The 18,255-nt window shown below is 43.2% G+C and overlaps 1 protein-coding gene across 1 annotated transcript in view; it reads right to left on the reverse strand.

The window, feature by feature from the left end:
- Window positions 1-18,255, reverse strand: part of adamts6 (ADAM metallopeptidase with thrombospondin type 1 motif, 6) — a 72,383-nt gene that overhangs the window by 9,146 nt on the left and 44,982 nt on the right. The window contains exons 15-22 of the mRNA XM_036528852.1: window positions 15,111-15,244; window positions 11,808-11,931; window positions 10,750-10,830; window positions 7,953-8,116; window positions 6,385-6,523; window positions 3,057-3,186; window positions 381-585; window positions 68-244 (exon numbers count right to left, since the gene is read on the reverse strand). Coding sequence (XP_036384745.1) covers window positions 68-244; window positions 381-585; window positions 3,057-3,186; window positions 6,385-6,523; window positions 7,953-8,116; window positions 10,750-10,830; window positions 11,808-11,931; window positions 15,111-15,244 — 1,154 coding nt within the window. The remainder of the gene's footprint in view (window positions 1-67; window positions 245-380; window positions 586-3,056; window positions 3,187-6,384; window positions 6,524-7,952; window positions 8,117-10,749; window positions 10,831-11,807; window positions 11,932-15,110; window positions 15,245-18,255) is intronic.

Genomic DNA, 18,255 nt, shown 5'->3' on the forward strand with positions numbered 1-18,255 from the left:
GAGATGTCTATGTGGCTATCCCGTATGGTCTGTGTGGAGTGGGTCCGCAGGGGAGACAGTCGGGTACCTGTCCCCACTCTCCGGGGATCCAGCGCGGTGGCGGGCAACGGCCCAGGCTGCAGCGTATTCGGACCGGCGGCTTGTTGTGGTCGGGACAGTGAGCGGGAGGGAACGTCTTGGTCAGGTCGCTGCTTTTGCATAGGACAATGCGGTGCTTGAACCCAGGGCCACACTTTGGGGTGCACTGAGGATACAGAGGAACAAAGTATTGTGGGTACTGGTAATAACAGCCTCGGTTTTCATCTTGTTTACTTATAGCCTTATCCAGAACAGATCAGAAAGCTCTAACTGGTGCTAGGTACTGACTGCACCCCCCTCACCTCTGACCAATCCAGGGTGACCCACTGTGGAGGGCAGGACTGGTTGTTGCAGGATTCTCTTTCTATTGGCCGGTGAGTCAGGCAGAGGCTGTCCTCCAGCGTCTCCTCCTCCGCGGGTCCAATCTTGCGGATGCACAGAACAGTCCGGGTGCGGGTGCCCCCGTCGCATGTTTCACTGCAGTCTGACCAGTCCCCAATGAACCACCTGCAACAGGGAACAGAGGCAGTCGCATCACAACAATGTCTGCTTTGCGTCACCTTGGAAAAGGAATGCTCCTCATACCTAATGGTTTAAATGAGTATGCTTACTATGCGCCATATAAACGTTCAATCAAAAACCATGGTTAATGCTGCAATAATTCTTGTTATGTTGCCCAATTGAATGTCCAGACTGAACAATGAATCAACAGTGTGTCCAAACATCTGTATCGGGTTGTGTTACATTGAGTTTTCACCAAATACAATGTCTGGTATTTTAAAAACAATTATGTTTATATTGCTTTGTTATTATTTCTGCTCTCTGTGAGGGCGATGTTTGAGCATGATTGTTCAAACACACAAAAACGTATTGCTCACATTCCATCGTTTTTCTCTGTGTAGCAAACGAAAAAATGCGTAACAAAGTTAAAGAGAAAGAGGTAACTGATTTACTTGTGAAAGCTGTGATGGAGTCAGCCACACACACACACGCACAAATATCGCATGTTTGTCTTCAAGTCCGAAACAAAATCCATCATCAGATCTGGCAACACTTGAAAAAGCACCCTGGACGCTGAGCGCAAGCATACAAACTGCAATTTAGAAGCTACGCAGGTCAGAGTGAGCAGTCTGGAGTACTGGCCAAAGCCAAGAACATATTGCGGACAAGATCGTTAGAGATGCCCGTCTCATGGTCGGAGTTCACTCACACCAGCGTTGGCAGAGTGTCAATGTATGAAGGCCAAGAACATTTATTCCCTTTTTTTGCCACACTGCAGACAGAGCTGAGCTGGGCCTGGCTGTTTCTCCAGCTAAGAGAGAGGGGTTAAGTGTTTTTGGCCACAACACACATTCATCTTCCACACATATACACATATATTATTCCTGCTGGGTTCATAAAGTAAACTGGCCAGTACAGTTAAACACAGGTGGTCATTTCTTTGTATTTTTGGCATAGGACAGGACTGAAAATAGTTAACATATGAAGAAATAAATCATGCCATTTTATTTTAGCGTTTTCTTCAAAATACATTTTATAACATGGACTTCAGGGAAAACAATTAAGATTGCAGTCACCAATGTTATCATAACTGAATTTGAAGGTAAGCTACAGGTAATGAAAGCTAATTCTTAAGACCCCATATTGTAAAATCATTTGATTAAAAGCTATATCAGTTATGTTCTTTTCCAAATAACCACTACTGCACTGCTGTTTTTAAATAACCCTGGAGAATATGATACAGGTACCTGATGTTTTATTATACCAGTAACACACTCAAACATTATTACAAAATTGGTAGCTGCAAGGTAAACAAATGTGAATCAGTTTAATATGGTACAATAAATTACAATAAATGAATACAACCCTGAGTATTAAGTCCATTGATTTAATTTCATTTCATTGTTTTTGTCTACAGTCGTGCTCCACTTAACGTGCATTCGGACAACGTCCGTTCGCATATACATCCGTAGTGCGTAAGGTTATAATAAAGTTCCCGATCGCAGAACGGGACGTAGCGGATGTGTATCTCATGTCTCATGGAAATAGAGTGATTGCGCTGCCAGGCGTATGATGGTACAGTACATAGGAAACCATATACTGTATATAGTATGGTGTTCGCACAACGTCCAAAATCACATAACGTCCTATTGCACAGAACGTACGGTGGACGTTAAGCAAGGCATGTCTGTATTTGATATTGATCAGCTAGGTCTAGTGCCATACAATGCTTTCATATTCTTTAGCTCAGCTCCAACTGGATTAACCTCTAAAGGGCTTCAGCGCTACAAAGCTGATATTCTGAATTATTAGATAACATTTACTTGCACAGCACTAATGCTCCTACTAAAGTCCAAATTTGGTAAAGAGCATTAATCTGTTACTAACAGAGGACATCCAATATAACCACTATGAAATTTTCATTGAGTGTTGAGCATTTCACGATTCATACGATGTAATGCTTGCTTAAATTCATGCGAAAGCATGAAAGCACCTCACTGACCTTCTATATCACTATGAGGTCAATGCCTTAAACGTTGTTTGATCACTTGCATCAGAAATGCTGTTTTCACACATATTGATTTACACAGTCTACTGCTCAATATATTGGTTTTTTGACTTTTGGGACTTGAATTTGAATTACATTGTGACGTTCACATGTGGTACTGTACATCAAAGGCCAATGACTCTCCCATTCAAAACCTGACAACCCTATTTAACAGGAATATCTTGATCTTGCATGTAACTAATACATGCAATTAAACAAGCACACACAAAGACAGGTAAGAGATGTAACACATGCACACCCATTTTTTGCAGGCCCAGCACAGACACACACACAACCTCATGAATCTTCAGCACAGACATGTACACACTGCCATGAACACACTCGTTCAATCCTCAGCACAGACAGGCATGAGCTGACACACACACACATGCGCACAAGCATTAGATTTAGACTTAGAGATTAGACTTACTCAGGTGGACAGGGCTCTGTGTTGCATGCCCGTTGGTTCTCTGGTGGTTTGCTGTCTGGGTCACAGTAGCTGTTCTGGACCACAGAGTTGTCATCCAGCCTTTTGCACACAACCTCTTGCTTCTGTGAACCTTTCAAAGAGAGAGGCAGCTCTTCAAACACTTGGCATTGAACATGTGCGCTGACAAGCGCCTGAGTTCAGGCAGTTCAGCGGAAAGGAACTGCAAAATAAAAGAGTAATGTAAAAGTTTTTATAACCCGTATGACGTCCGAGCGCTCGATATGTCAAGAGCACTTCTAAACAACCTTCGGAGATGTGGATCGTGCACTGTAGTAAATACAGATGTGTAGATGTTCACCTGTCCGGTGTATGTTTACCGAAGGCGAAATACATAGCGATTTTTGGCAGGTGGTCATCTTGACTCATCATTCTAAGCTCTCCACCACAGCTCTTTCCAAAGACGGAGAATCTGAATGCCACGGTGTTATAGAGACACAAAGGCCTAGCCATTGTGGGTTTGCATTCCTCTACAACACAAGCTCCAAGTGGGCCACTTTGGTGACTTGCGGGGAAGACTGTGTGCCATGCTATTCAGCCTGTTGTAATGAGATACGTGCGTGTTTGGAGTGTGAGACAAGGGTCCAGGCAGTTGTGGTGGAATAACAAAACTTAGGGTGAAGACATAGAGGAACAATGGGGCCCTTCCAGAAAAATCCCAGCCCCAAACTGCATGAAGAGGGCTGACTCAGGACTCACACTCAAGGTTTGAGAGGTTTTTGATGACATTAAAGTAGAAGACTGATAGCAGTGCTAACAATAGTGTTAATTTACTACTGTGGCTCACTTTGGTGACTTATGAGGAAGACTGTGTGTCATAGTATTCTGCCTGTTGCAAAGTAATTATTACTTCAAAAAGTTAAATGGATTGACAAATGTATTTCTCGTTACAACACATGAGCAGATAACAGATTTGCACAGATTTACAATGTTAACACACATAAAACAACAACACACTGAAAATGTGAACTATCTAACTAAGTACATGACTTTACTATTGCACATAATCACTGGCATATGTGTACTGGTACATTTTACCCTTGCTGATTGAGGTTTCACTTGATTTTGTTTGTCTTAATATATTTTCGCAGATTATTGCACATTTATGTTTAATTCATTATACTGTATATATTTATATATGCTTATCCTTTATGAACAATATGTCCAATATTACTGTGGTGTACATCAGTGCCGGACACATTGCAATCACACTGTTTGCTTCTGAATAGCTAACCTATACAGCAGTGGCATTTGGCCTAATATTTCTTTAACATTAAGGCCTAATGTTTATATAATTGTGATTAATTATAATGGCAAGCAGAGGAATTTGAGAAAGAGTAGCAAAATTTCCCATTTTTAATAGTCAAACTTTAGCAGAAGTTCAGTTTTTAAATATTGCCGCACAATTTTGAAATGGTTTCAAACTCTAATTGAGTAGCAGTGTATAATTTGTGAGGGAGATACATTAGTTTCCGAGGCTTTCCTTTGCAGAAATATTATTCCAGACGAAAGTTCACAAGATAAAATTGAAGCATACATCATCATCAAGGAGGTTTTATACCAATTAGTATTAATTGGAGTGGCTTGGTTTGGGGTAAGTAAAGGTTCAGGTCCATTTACAACAAATTTAATGACTAAAATATCCACCAGTCGGGCCCATGCAATTCCCTATTGAAGCCTGTACTTTTTGAGTGGTTTAGTGACTAAACCTCCCCAGGCTCTGAAAGCAATGTTAGTATTTAAAAAATACTGCAAATACTTCAAATGCTTTTTAAATGGCCATGTATAAAAACATTCTTTATTGTTTTATAAGAAGCCTACGCTTTTGGGCAAACAAAATGGTTTAGTCTTTTTTTTTTTCATTGCCCACATTTAACTGTGGTCTGTGGAGTTAGAATGTTTAATTATATAGCAGGCAGGTTTTGGGATATCTTCCATCTGTAAAACAGTTGTACTGGTAAACCAACAGAAATGCTTCGAAGTTCTGTCATACAAATTATACAATAATGATGTCCCTTGCTGAAATATGGAAAATGCATGTTCCGCTTCTAAAGCCTGCAGAGATGGCGAAAGCCATTCAGATAATTAATTGTGGCACCTAGCTTGAATATTTCTGTACTAGTCACCTCCAGTAATGGTTTTTGTTACTGGCTTGCATCAAATGAAGAAAGAAATATATAGTTTTGTTTATACTATACCACCAACACCACAAGTATTCTCCAGTTTGTTTTTTTGTAAGTGCACAAGAACACTTAAGAATTACATAAACAGATGTGCAAATGTTAAAGACACACAATGCATCTTTATATTTCACATAGCCTTTAAAGGTTAATACACGAAAAGTGCAATGCATTACGAATTGTTTTTTTTTACTGCTCAATAATGATGACCTCAGTGCATGATGACAGACAAGACTGGGCATAGGTTAGCACACCCATCAGGTTCCCTTATGGTACGTTTTAGATTAAAAGTGCTACCTATCCAGGCCCTTGAAGGGTAACGTCAGCATTAATTTAAAACAGAATATGCGGTTCCCTACCTTACTGCAGAAGGTATTCAAATAAAAATGTTACCCATTTGTTTTAATAAATAGGAACATACGGTAATTTAAAATCCTTTCACGATTTCATAACCTACTTCAGGCTATGTAACCCTTATATGGTACAAATCCCAGAATGCACTGCTCCACCCCCTGCTTCTCGTGGGTTGAAGAAAATTACGTTTGCAAATTGCGTTGTTACTCTCTAAATACTGTTATTCATCATTTAAATGCTTAATTACAGATTCCAAGCACTTTAGCCATTACTGACTTTATATCTATTTTAGCAGAGTGTTAACTGCCGTCTAACGGGCAGAGGGTGTTCGTTTTGTGGTGCTTTGTGTAGAGTGAGGGTGGGCAGGAACTAAGTGAGATGAAGTACATTCCATTTCGGTAAAAATTTATAGAACTATCAACACTTCAATAAAACATTATCGTTGAAAATGTTTCACGACAAGCACCTGTACATGCTTTTAAGCCTCTGTAACAAAACAATTGACCTGTTGCATGGACTTACATATCAAGTACCCATTCATGGGTCATGCATTTGACAGGAGGAACATTGCTTGCTAACTTCAAAACATGGAAAAAAAGTTGCAAAAAGAAAATAGTGGTTTCTCCATGGTGAAACTGATTCCTTGCTTTCAGTATGCATACTTGTTGAGCTGTAAGTTAAATACTGAACTCAAGATTTTTTGGTGAAGTGGTCCTTTAAGGACGGGAGTCACTTACCTCCTGCACAAGTGGCGGAACACTCGGACCAGGGCAGATGATGCCAGGAGAAGCCCACTTCGTTGTCCCCACTTCCTGTCCGCGTAATGGGCACATTAAATTTGTAGCGGATGCCAAGATTCTGCTCCTGTAGTAGCACCTGTTGGGTGAGAACGAAACATAACGTTCACATTAGGAACTGTCTGCTGAGTCACCTCAAACTGGAGGTCCTTATTGTTCTGTAACAGCTCTGCACCCTGCCATCAAAGCATCCGTCAACTGTGATGCAATACTTTACGCTGAAATGAAATCGACCTTCGCTCTGTTGTTGGGGCTCAGGTCAACACAGGTCAACCAATCAGTTTTTTCGGGCAACATACAATCAGTATTTAACTGTTTTTTAAATCGTGTCTATTCTGCCTTTCAGTTTGAAAGAGATGCCAATATGAACCATCTGGGAATATACTGAAATGGTTAATAACAGTTCTGCATCAGAATTTTTTTCAGCTAAACTCCTCCTCCTAAAAGCAATAATGCACCCACCTGTGGCAGGCTGAGCATTATCTTTAACTGAATGTTAATGTACTGAATGAAGGCCGAATCTTGTGATGCTGATGCAACGGCATAACCAAAATCTTGCCCTCGGCTTGTCACGCAGCATCTATTTATGGCAGGTAGGCAGCGGCCGCTCTGCGTTTATGTAAGTGTATGCAATGGAGAAGAGGACCATGGGAATTTAGAGCTGCTCTTCAGACCACAAGGAAATGGCTTGTGGTGAATTGGCCTGCCTTGTCTATAATGGCTGTACTGTGAGGTCTGGTATTTTCAGCATTTGAGTCCAGGCGCAAGCCGCTGTGGTCTCTGAGACCGTTAGGTAGTCACAGTTATGGACAGCAAGCAAGCGTGTGTGTGTGTGTGTGTGTGCGTGTGTGTGCGTGTGTGTGCGCGCGCGTTTAAATTTAACCAGACATGGGTTCTTCAGTATAAATATATATAAATGCTATATTTCAAACCACTGAATAGAGGTCATGTAAGGTTTGAACACAGACATTTGGTTTATTTGGACTGAGGCAGACTTTCAAACAATGCGCATTCAAAACAGATTCCTGTGCTTCTTCAGCTGGTTGCGTTAAGATATTGTGAAGATATCTCCATGAGATTGTTTGAAAACGGACTCTTCCACACTTTGAAAAACACGCGGCACTTTTTCTCTTGGCTGCTCAGCATTGGGAGCAGCCCCATCTGATGCGCTCGGTCCCCAGTGTGAGAGTCTTCCTCTCTCCGTTCTTTTTTTTTTTTTTTAAACTGAGGTTACATAGCTTCCGCCTTTGTTCCACAGCCACTTCAGTGATCCAATCGCTTCCATGAAGGGGCGTGGAACGGAAGAAAAATGTAACCGCAGCGCCAAGCCAAACCTCCAAATGTGACAGCGCATCAATCTCAGAACGGTCTTTCCCTTTGGGCTTCTTATTAAATTTGTGATAAGCGGATGTAACGACACCACAAGAAGTAACGCTGTAAGGGAGACAGGCACACGCAATGCATAATGTTTTTTAGAGGGGCGTGGTGGTGGTGAGGGGCTGCGTTACCATGACGATTAGGTTTTCGGTGGTGGCCCCCAGGGCCTCCAAGGACTCAGGCTCGTCCGAAGGCCTCTTGTAGTGGAACGCCGTCCCCGCGATGTCAAACTTCCTGGGCCAGTCGATGGTCCACGCCCCGTTGATGTAGTAGTCATCCCCTTCGGATTTCAGAGCTAGAGGCGAGAGGTTGGATCCAGTTAAAATACAACGCGGTGCCAAGCTTTGGCAGGACGTGCTGCTGAGCAACAGGTGTGTGTGTGTGTGTATATGTGTGTGGATTTCGGCGCTGTTGAGATGAGGTCTTTGACTTTCATTCATCATCATCTCAAGCTTCCTGGTGTCATCACCGCCTCCTCACTCCCGCTGCGGGAACCGTGCAGCTCTCGGGCAGCACCTCGGAAAAACAACCTCCTCAGGTGGAGGCCCCGGCGCGATCCAGCGCACCGACGCTCTCCTCCCGTTGTCAAAACAAAGGTCTCGTCTCCAACCACAACACATCTCGAAATATCCACTTTTCTCATGACTGAAACCAGGCCAAATTGCAAATCACAAATGATCCAACCTCCTCTGTTCTCGATTCTCCTCCAAGGTTATCATTAGGAGTTGGATATGTAAACTCATAAGTTATCGGGTGGGGAAAGGGGAGGGTGGGGGTGATGGCGATTGTGACTCATCAATTTTGCGTTTCATTAGCGTTTATAAAGTTCTGCGGTTTTCCTTTCCCTCCTCTACAGTCTTTCAAGAGCGTGAAAGCTACTTGGAGATCAACTGAAACTTCCAGGTGGTAATACAATGGAAACAAGTCCTTTTTAAATGTTTAACAGTACTGTGTACGTATTTTAAATCAATCATATTTACTACACACTTCAAAAAACTGAAAAAGTAAAAGTAATGTATACTGAAGAAGCTGTGCTTCTAACGCCAATGTTAGCAAATATATATGTGGGTGATTGCCACCTCCAAAAGCGTACCATCAGCATTCTAAAGTGTAAGGACACAAACGGGCTATAAAATGCTGTTGGTCAAATGAAACCAAAGTTGTATGTAACACATAAAGTCTGCTCCTTTGAGTCTTACTTGCTCAAAACACTTGTTTTGTTCACTTCTCATAGTAAAACACCCAGGAGTCCCAGCTACTTCATGCGAATACTGTATGTGCAGCCACCTAAACCCCCCACTGCCAGTCAGGCCGTATGGGCAAAGCTCCTGCTGACCTCACATGGCCTGTTTGGTTGCCGTGGCAACAAAATCCATGGCAGAGTTCCGCTGGATTTGACTGCGCGCGGCACTCGCTCCGGTGCACCATGCTACTGCACCGGCTGCTAACGTGAGAAGAGAGCTCACAGGAAACATCCAGCACTTTTGACATCCAGCAGACACACTTGTCCTGGGCGATGTTCAAGATGTAAGTACATGTAACCTTCCATTGACTTTTCTGGCATGCAGCATATGCTCTTATCCAAAGCTGAGCACAAAGTGCACGCATCGAAAGGACACAAAACATCAAACAAACAAGGACACCACCATCTACACACGAACGAATGCCAGTGCCCAACACAAGGTCAAGACCCAACATGAAAGTGCAACATAATACACCCAATCAAAGGACTGTACCATTCCAACACGGTACCAACGTATACCCCGAAGTAAAACTTCCACATTTAATGGATGGGATTAGATGCACATAGTTAATTAACAACTACAAGCACAATATTAAACAGTCACATGGGCATAACAGTTTTGAGACTGCTTTCAATTAGTGATCACAAATTACTTCAAAGTCTACACTTTTGCCAGAAACTACAAGGATATGATAAAGAATATGTGGCACAATAAAAAAACTGATATCTAACTTTTGCATTTATATATCGCTGCCCCTGATATGTTCAGCCTCAACAAATGGGTCTCAGATTTGGAGGCACCACCGTTATTGCGTGACTAAGATCCTCCAGCAATGACGTCAACTATTGATGACACTGCCGTACAGTTTTTCCCCTATCTATGTCTGTTTTGCAAACAACTTAATTGAATCCGCTTGTTAGATTGTTTTAATTACTACGTGTTCCCAGCGGCGAATGTTTTTTGTTCGGCCTGTAATTCCAAAGAAACGATCCGACCCCTTCATCTCGCGCACTAAAAAAATCAATGACTGTTAAAGGGAAGTCAATGGTTGTTGTGGTGATGCAGATTTATGGCCGCAAATGCGCCAGCTCCGCAGCTTTTTAATGCGACGAAACCGCTCCGCGGAGCCTGTTATCTCTCCCGCTAGGTCGCATAAAGAGATGGAGGAAATAACACAGGGATATGTAACATGGCCCTAATGGACGAACAACCCCCAAAAAAGCTAAACAGAAAAACCACATCCATTCAGCCTCTCATTACTCAAACGCTCTACTATTCACCCGTTGCACTGAGTTACAGTGAACACGAAGCACGAGGCAAGGCACAATTACACGTTTGTTAAACAAGGCTTGCCCTGTCACATTTATGTCCTTTGTCCCGTTTTTATTAACTTGAGGATATATCTCCGTGTAGCCTAAATGGGAAAACCATTTGAAGAGCAATGAAAAAAAAAGTTAATTACTAAGAGAGAACTTGCTAACAGTTCAAAAGACATGTTGACATTGTTATTATATAGTACGTTTCCAGCCAGTACATCTTGAAAGAACATGCTCTCTCTCTCTCTCTCTCTCTCTCTCACTCACTCTTTTTATGTTTTAATGTTTTAATAAGTACCAGTTGGTATGGTTTTCATTATGGGTGTATAAAACAAATACATTTATCCTGACGTTACGAAATCATTTACCGATGTAGTTCTTTGACATGGCCACTTCTTTGATCTCGATGTGAACAGAACCCCTTGGAATCTGAACGACCTCCATGTAGCCTGGAAGAGAAAGAGCAAGTGTCTGCAGCCACAAGGACTTATGTACACAGTGACACCACTTTGTCACAAACCAATGACGAGCCTCAGAGAAATATTTCCCCACTGCAGCAAGAAAAAGGAGGAAATCATGATGATTGATCAAAATAATGGCCTGGACAATTCCCCCTTGCCTTATAATTCTCATGGGTGTAATATTTGAGATGCATATGAAAATATTCTGTAAATTTCAAAAAGTACATAAATGAGTAAAGAAAGGAAGAAGGAATCTTTCCATGGAGCAAGACTCAAAACCCCAGAGGGAAACCCCCTGTTTTTACATTAATTTGGAACGATACCTTAAAAGGAGAAAAAAGCTGTTGTCTCACTCTGTGCTCCTTTCTGATTTTGAGGGTGCTTGCGATATACTGATATCTCCATAACAGTTGCCTGCACTAAACGATGCAACTGATAGTCATATATTGTCTCCGCATTTGTATTTTGACTTTGTGTGTCTCAGCACTGAAAACACACACTTTATCACTGAGCGACGTGGAAAGAAACACGTTCCCGAGAAAAATGATGTGTCTGGCAACCTTGTGTTTTGGCACACCGAAAAGAGACTTTTGCCAAAAAGACAATAAGTCATTGAGTTTTCACCTTGCTTTCTTCAAGATAAGAGGATATACGGTATCTTCCAGAGAGCGATTAGAAACTTGTCGCCGTTGGCAGGCAAGCAGAGAGAGGGGAGCACGCCAGAATATGGCTCCCTTTTTTCTTTATGTTATTTGTTGGCTCAGCGGACGACCCTCGTCAATACGGGCTCCACCATTGGACATATTACGTCCAATCAGCAACTCAGGTGGAGTGTCTCCTTTCGCTGGCACGCTGCGGTCTGGAGCCGTGACGCTTCCAGTCAAGTTCAGGTTCGGAGAGCTGACTGTTACTCTGCGGTTTTATACTCTAGTCACTCTGAGATCACAGGGCGGTTGTGTACATACCTCCTCGTGGAAGAGAGTCATTGAACAGTCCTTCGGTGGTCTCGCAGGTGCTCCCGTCCCCCCCGCACACTCGGCAGCGGTCTTCCTTCGCATCCGATCCCAGGATGTTGTCACAGCCGACGTGCTGAGGAGGGAGAAAATGGAAGGCCCGTGTACTGTGCTGTATGCCAGAGGCTTCACGCCTGTGTAACTGCACTGATGTGACTGATTACTGATCGTCCACTTCTTTTCTGCAGCTTGGTGGTCACACACACTCAAACCACTAGAGGACTCTTTTGAGCATCAGTTAAGGTCATATTCATATTTCACACTTAATTTTAACTGAAAACATTTCAATACTGATTACTTCATTTCACTAAACATCAACATTAAATACTGCTCTTTTTCAGTCTCTCTCAAAAACTCACAACCATGCACGGACACACACACACACACACACACACACACACACACACACACACACATACATGCATGTGTTACAGTGTTGAAGTGTTAATTGGAAGCAAAACTACTTTCGGGGTACTTCTGCAGAGAGCCCAAGCATACGGTGTTCTTGAGATTTATTACATCGTATGTCAGTAACCCTAGAAGGCCGACTCACGAAATAAAAAGGTGCTTTGAGACTGAGAAAAATTACATAGGTCTCAGCCCTCTCCCTGGCATGAGTCTGCTGTAGAAAAACACAAGCTCCTCTACTTTTTCATCATGCAGTAAACCACCGCTGCTGAGGCAGGGGGTCACCGCTGCACACTACCTTAAATGAGCTTCTAAGTCCTGGGCTGATGATCCTGCAGGTCCTGAATATAGCTCTGTGACAGGTGGTAGGTTTAACAATTTGTTACGGTCTGTGAGGAAAATTCATATCTGATCATTATTTCTGATACCAGTACACCCCAATGACATAGAAAGCAGTGAAAACAAAACAACCTTTGATGTAACCCCTCCTTGTCAAACTAAACGGTGTCCTATATTCTAATGCTTTGCGCAGGAGGATTACCATTATCCTACATAGGGAAAGTGGACATTGTCCTTTAGATCTGAAACTGCATTTGTGATTCTTCCACACACTGAAGTGAGTCAGATGAGGGAGGGATGGTGGACATCTGCGACATCTTACGCATACCTGGTCTGGTCTTTGTATCTAGAGATAAGGCACTTATAGTTTACCGCATGCATGTTTGAGAAATATTATGATTTACGTAAGTAGTCTGGAAAATGTTCTGCCCCTACCTAGGAAGTATTCTGGAACGATACAGAAATGGTCATGCATTGGAAGTGCAGTTTACAGAATGTGACTAAGAAAGTTAATCGTTTGTTTGTGATTAAACCATTCCAAATTGCTCTACAAATTACTGGGAGCATCAACAAGCTCCCTCTGTGGATTACATGAATTTATTTGATTATATGAATACATTATAAATCTTACTAAGCCACTCTCAGCCCCTGGAGACTGTTCTGAAAGCAGAAAAAGCAGAACTGTTTTAAAAGTAGAAGACTGCAAAGAAGCTTTGGTCCCGCTATATGAGTCCTCAATGAATTAAGTCCAAATATAGCAGAAATAGTTTTGGACTGCATGAGGCCAGACATGCCATTAATGTGCTGTTCATACTGAATTAAATATATGACTGTTTTGTGTGAAGAGACAGAGAGCCAAAAGTGCATTATTTCTGCAGTAAGAGAAGCCATCTCTGTGTGTGAAACATCAAACCAAATCAAAAGCAGCTATGTCCGGATCAATGGAAAGTTGTATTTGTAGGCAGAAGCCAGATCAAGAGATTTAGATAACAACTGGAAAAACACACACACACACACTTGTGGACGCCCTGCAGAAGCATGCACTGACACACTCAAAATATTAACAGTCTCAAATAATAGAACACAAATTTAACGCCCTCCTTTTTTTCAGCTCAATGTAAAACTTTCTTATTTATTTATTTTGAGGCCAGTTGTAATATACACACAGTATTGTCTTTGAATTGAATTTTCCCATAATTCTGGTCTGCTTGTTTCCGGGCCAAACCCAGACACAATCGCGGCAGGAACTGTGGCGCACAGATAAGATCCAGGGAGAGATCTACCCATCATGCCACGGGAATCAGGTGACTGCACTACTTTCATTCTGCTCTGTGGCCCCATTGTTCTCCTTCCAGGACTCGGCTACTTGTTTGCAGTCTTGCAGTCACAGCGCTTCAGTATCTGCTCAGCGATTCCTCCCTCTGATAATGAATCCCAGCATTGTGGCTATGAGCGCAAACTGGGTCAGAGAAAGTGAGAGTGAGGCTCCACATATACCGCGGGCCCGGGGAGCATCTGGGAAGACCTGCGCAAAGCCTCTGTATAAGCCTCTGAAACACCGGCGCTGACTGCCATCGGTCCCGACTGGAAAATGCCAATTTGCTTTTCCGCCCAGGTTTTATTTGCTGACGGACGACGTAAGAAGCCATACAGCCCCTTTTAATAGGCTGTACAAACAGTTTCTGGCTTCACTTCCTTCTGATACATGACTGGATGGAACCGCTACAATTGCTGAGGTCATTGCAAAATCAGGACTACCTCACTGAGCACCAGATGCACGTCCACTACAACTGGATAACTACTGTAGTCGGATAGATAACTACTGTACTTCTGTGCTGTGATCTGTCGGTGACCAACTAAGCAGTATGCGAAGTACTATACCTGTATTTGAAATGAGTAGTTGAATTACTTGGAGCATTTTATCATTTGAATTTCAAATACCTTTGCACATCTGTTTATAAATTTCAGAAAACAGAAGATAAATCATAAAAATCTGGTCTAAATAAATGAGTTTAAAAACATTTTCACATTTTTTAATACTACAACTCCAACAATGCACCATACAGCAAGAAGAGGACAGGTACATTCCTCTGATGGCATCTGAGCAACTCGCAGGCACCTGAAGAGTTGCAGGGTGCCAAGAGAACGGCAGGACGAGGGGACCCTGTTGATCACATGTCAACTCCTATACAAAGCCAATTAGTTTCACCTTTGTGGTCTCCCAGTCATTTTCAGCTGATGACACAGCCCTTGCTGTAGTTCTAAGCACCTTTAACAACTGAGCCAATTAGAAACCCATATTTGACGATCTTAAATGATTCACAGAACAGTGAATACACCTCAAATGATGCTTTATGTGTAGACGGGAGCCGATGCTAAGATATTGTGCCTGTAAGAAGTCTCATGATCACAAGACCCAGGGTATAACCAGGAAGTGACGTGAAACCCTGCACAAAAGTTCTACAGCACAACGGCCATAAAGGGAGGGCCATCCTTGTGGGCTCTAACCTTGCATTCCCCGTTGATGCAGATGTCCAGGGAGTCCGCCTGGCAGCGCGTGCCATCGATGACAGCCGGAGAGCGCTCGGTGTAGAAGTTGTAGCCTTCAGCCAGGCAGTTCAGGGCGCAGGGCTTAACACCACCTGGAAAGGAGACAACACAATGCAATTTTTTTATATTGTTTCTGAAGCACCCAAGACTGGGACATCTGCAGACAAAATTGACAGCAGGCACCAGGACTGCAATTACATTATTGGCTTTTAGCAGACACTCAGAGGGATATTTACTGAGGCAATTGTGGGTTAAGCACCTTTCCCTAGGGTACAGCAACAATGCCCCAGTGGGGAATCAAACCAGTAACCTTTTGGTTACCAGTCGTGCTCCTTAACCACTATGCTGCACTGCCAACCTGACTTGACAGACGTGTCAAGTCAGATGAAGGTGTGTCAGGCTCTCTAGGGGTTGCGAAACTTTGCGTGTTGTGTCACGAGAGACTTTCCAAAGATAAGGAAAAGCAACCTTTGAAGAGGAAAAAAAAAAAAGGGTTTATTGTTCTTTTAAGTGGCCAAGTTTTCCATACTCAACAGTGCTCAAACGCCCAGGACAGAACAGACAACACGAACAGCCTCCACACACAGTGCCGCCCACGGTTCCTGTCCCTGACGTCTCCTCATGCCTGCCTCAGAAAACACAATTACATGGTTTCTTCTTCAGCTCCAGGGGCTGCTTTTCTTTATCATTTTAATTGCCCGTGGCGGCTCTAAGTAGCCCACATGTTCCGTCTGCTTTGTTTTTACCTGGGTGCAAATCAGTAAAAGAGGTAAAAAGGTACAGATAGCTGGAGGATGAAAGCACAACGGCGATAAGATCTCAGGAGCTCCTCGAGTTACGGCAGCGCACTGTCTGCGGTCGCTCGGGTGAATGGATCACCCTGGCACGGCAGAGGTCTCCATGCAGGCTTTTATGAAAGGGCTTTACAGTTCAGGGGCAGCAGAGTGGGTGGGGGGGGGGCTCACATGTCCCCAGGTACAAGCTGCTCGAGCACCACCACGATCCAAAAGCCGTACGCTCTGGCTGCGGATGATCAATATGTTCCAGTGCTGCTCATGATCAATGCACTTCTTATCTCCCTCCCGTCCCACCCGTGCAAATCATTAACAGATCGACAAGCGCTAATCCGTCGCCATGTAAAACGAAAGCCCTATGGATTAGTTGTTTGCCTAAAGTCTACAAACTTAAGCCAAAATGAAAAAGGTTTCTCTTCTGTTCTTTCCCTCTCCATGTGACAGTGTTTTTCCTAATGAGTCAGAGAACAAAGTCACCAGCACCACTCTCTGGGCTGGAGAGGACTTAGTCATGGCCTAGTATGAACTGTCTGATATAAAGAGACATTCTTGTTTGTTTGTATAGTGTCATAGTGTCTGCACTGACTTATCCTCATTGTTCACTGCAGCTGATTGAGATAAGAATTTGGGACATTTTCTTTTTTATGCTTCCCCCCCCCTTTTACAACCACTGTCTGCACAGTAGGCCTGTCTCACCGAGACAAGCTCTGAACTCGTGCCGAAGCATTGCTGAAGCCAAATGAGCACAATCCTCCTAGACACTCGCGGGCAGCCAGTGGCTATTTTTTGCACTCCAGTGTACCACAGTGAAGTGGGTGCCAATTAGAGGATAGGCGCTACTCCACTGACATCGTCCAAGCAGCTCACAGGTGCCTGAGAGAAGTGAGATCCCCGGTGGAACAAAGCCAGTATGTTACACTGCTGTGGGCTAAACGTTTGCACGGGCCTGAAAACGAAACCAGAGTCTGACCCGACTAGCACACTATAGTCCCTGAACCTTTAAAAGGGGCCAAACACGATAACATTATCTGTCAACCCATCCAATCTTCAACTTGATAATGCAGGGGGGATTTCGCTCGCATGAAAACACTAGTAATTACCAAACCAGCCACTGGCAAGGTCTATAGACAAATAAATCCCATAGTGTGTATCATTCAGCAGCCTAACAAATGAACACTATATGTTTTGTCCTCTTTGGGAAAACAGTGCACAGGTGAATAAAGTCTGTACAAGTAAACAAATAAAATGGGAAATGTCAGCTCAATAGTTCAACAAAACAAACTCCTTTTGAGAAAAATAGAGAGCACTTAGGCAAAAATAAGTTCTCTCTGTTTAAGTTAATTATTCCTAAATTCAAGCTTGAAATGTTCGATAACTTTAAAAACACTAATTCCATTCATGTATATGTCATTCATTCAAAATGAAATTTTTTTCTCATTTTTTGGACAGCAATTCATTCAATATCTGACATCCAGAATCACTGAGCACAACCTGACCCAAACCCAAATGCTATAACAGAAGTATAGGCTCAAATCCGACACATTTCATAGGGTCCTGCTGTAGGGCTTCACCATGGGCTCTGCCTTGTCGGCAAACAACACAGCTGATTTTGATCCTGGGCTGTAGTGCTCAGTCTCTCACTCAAGACAAGTGCCTTGCCAACTGAGCCACCCAGGAGCCAGAAATCTGTAGTATATTTACATCTTGGTGGTTTTTGTTTAATCCCAGGCAAAAGGGGGTAGCTGATTTATCGTTTTTGGTGGGCTGACCTCTGCACATCTTCGGTGTTTATTTACCAACCAGTCTGCTAGTCCACCACCGCGATCGTTTTCGGAGAGGATGAAAGTTTTGACCGTAGAGAGAGCGTAAAATAGAGCACTTGTCTGCTTGATTAAACCCGAGGCTCTTGCTTGTGACCTTGCCCGACGACGGCCAGTCCGCATGTGGAAGGCATTACAGATCAGAGGTTACGACAATCCTGGAAGTACCAGTAAACATAAAGATCTCATGCCCCAGCAACCTGCCCCCCGACAACACACATGCACATACACACACACACACACTCACCATCACACAACCCCCACCACCAACCCCCCGGCAGGATTTTTCACCGTGCTAGTCCATAAACCAAACACTCCGAGAGCACATAGCACAGGGACAGCGGTGCAGAAGACCTTCAAGCACGTTAGGCCCTGGAATCTGAAGAATTTTCAGGGCATCAAAGAGACTTTCACACTGTTAGTGTAAGCAGGGCACACACAAAAGCCCAGTATGTATACTGTCATTGGGGGTGGGGGCAAAGAGAGAGT

The sequence above is a fragment of the Megalops cyprinoides genome, chromosome 5 (genome assembly GCF_013368585.1).
Source record: "Megalops cyprinoides isolate fMegCyp1 chromosome 5, fMegCyp1.pri, whole genome shotgun sequence".
NCBI lineage: Eukaryota > Metazoa > Chordata > Actinopteri > Elopiformes > Megalopidae > Megalops > Megalops cyprinoides.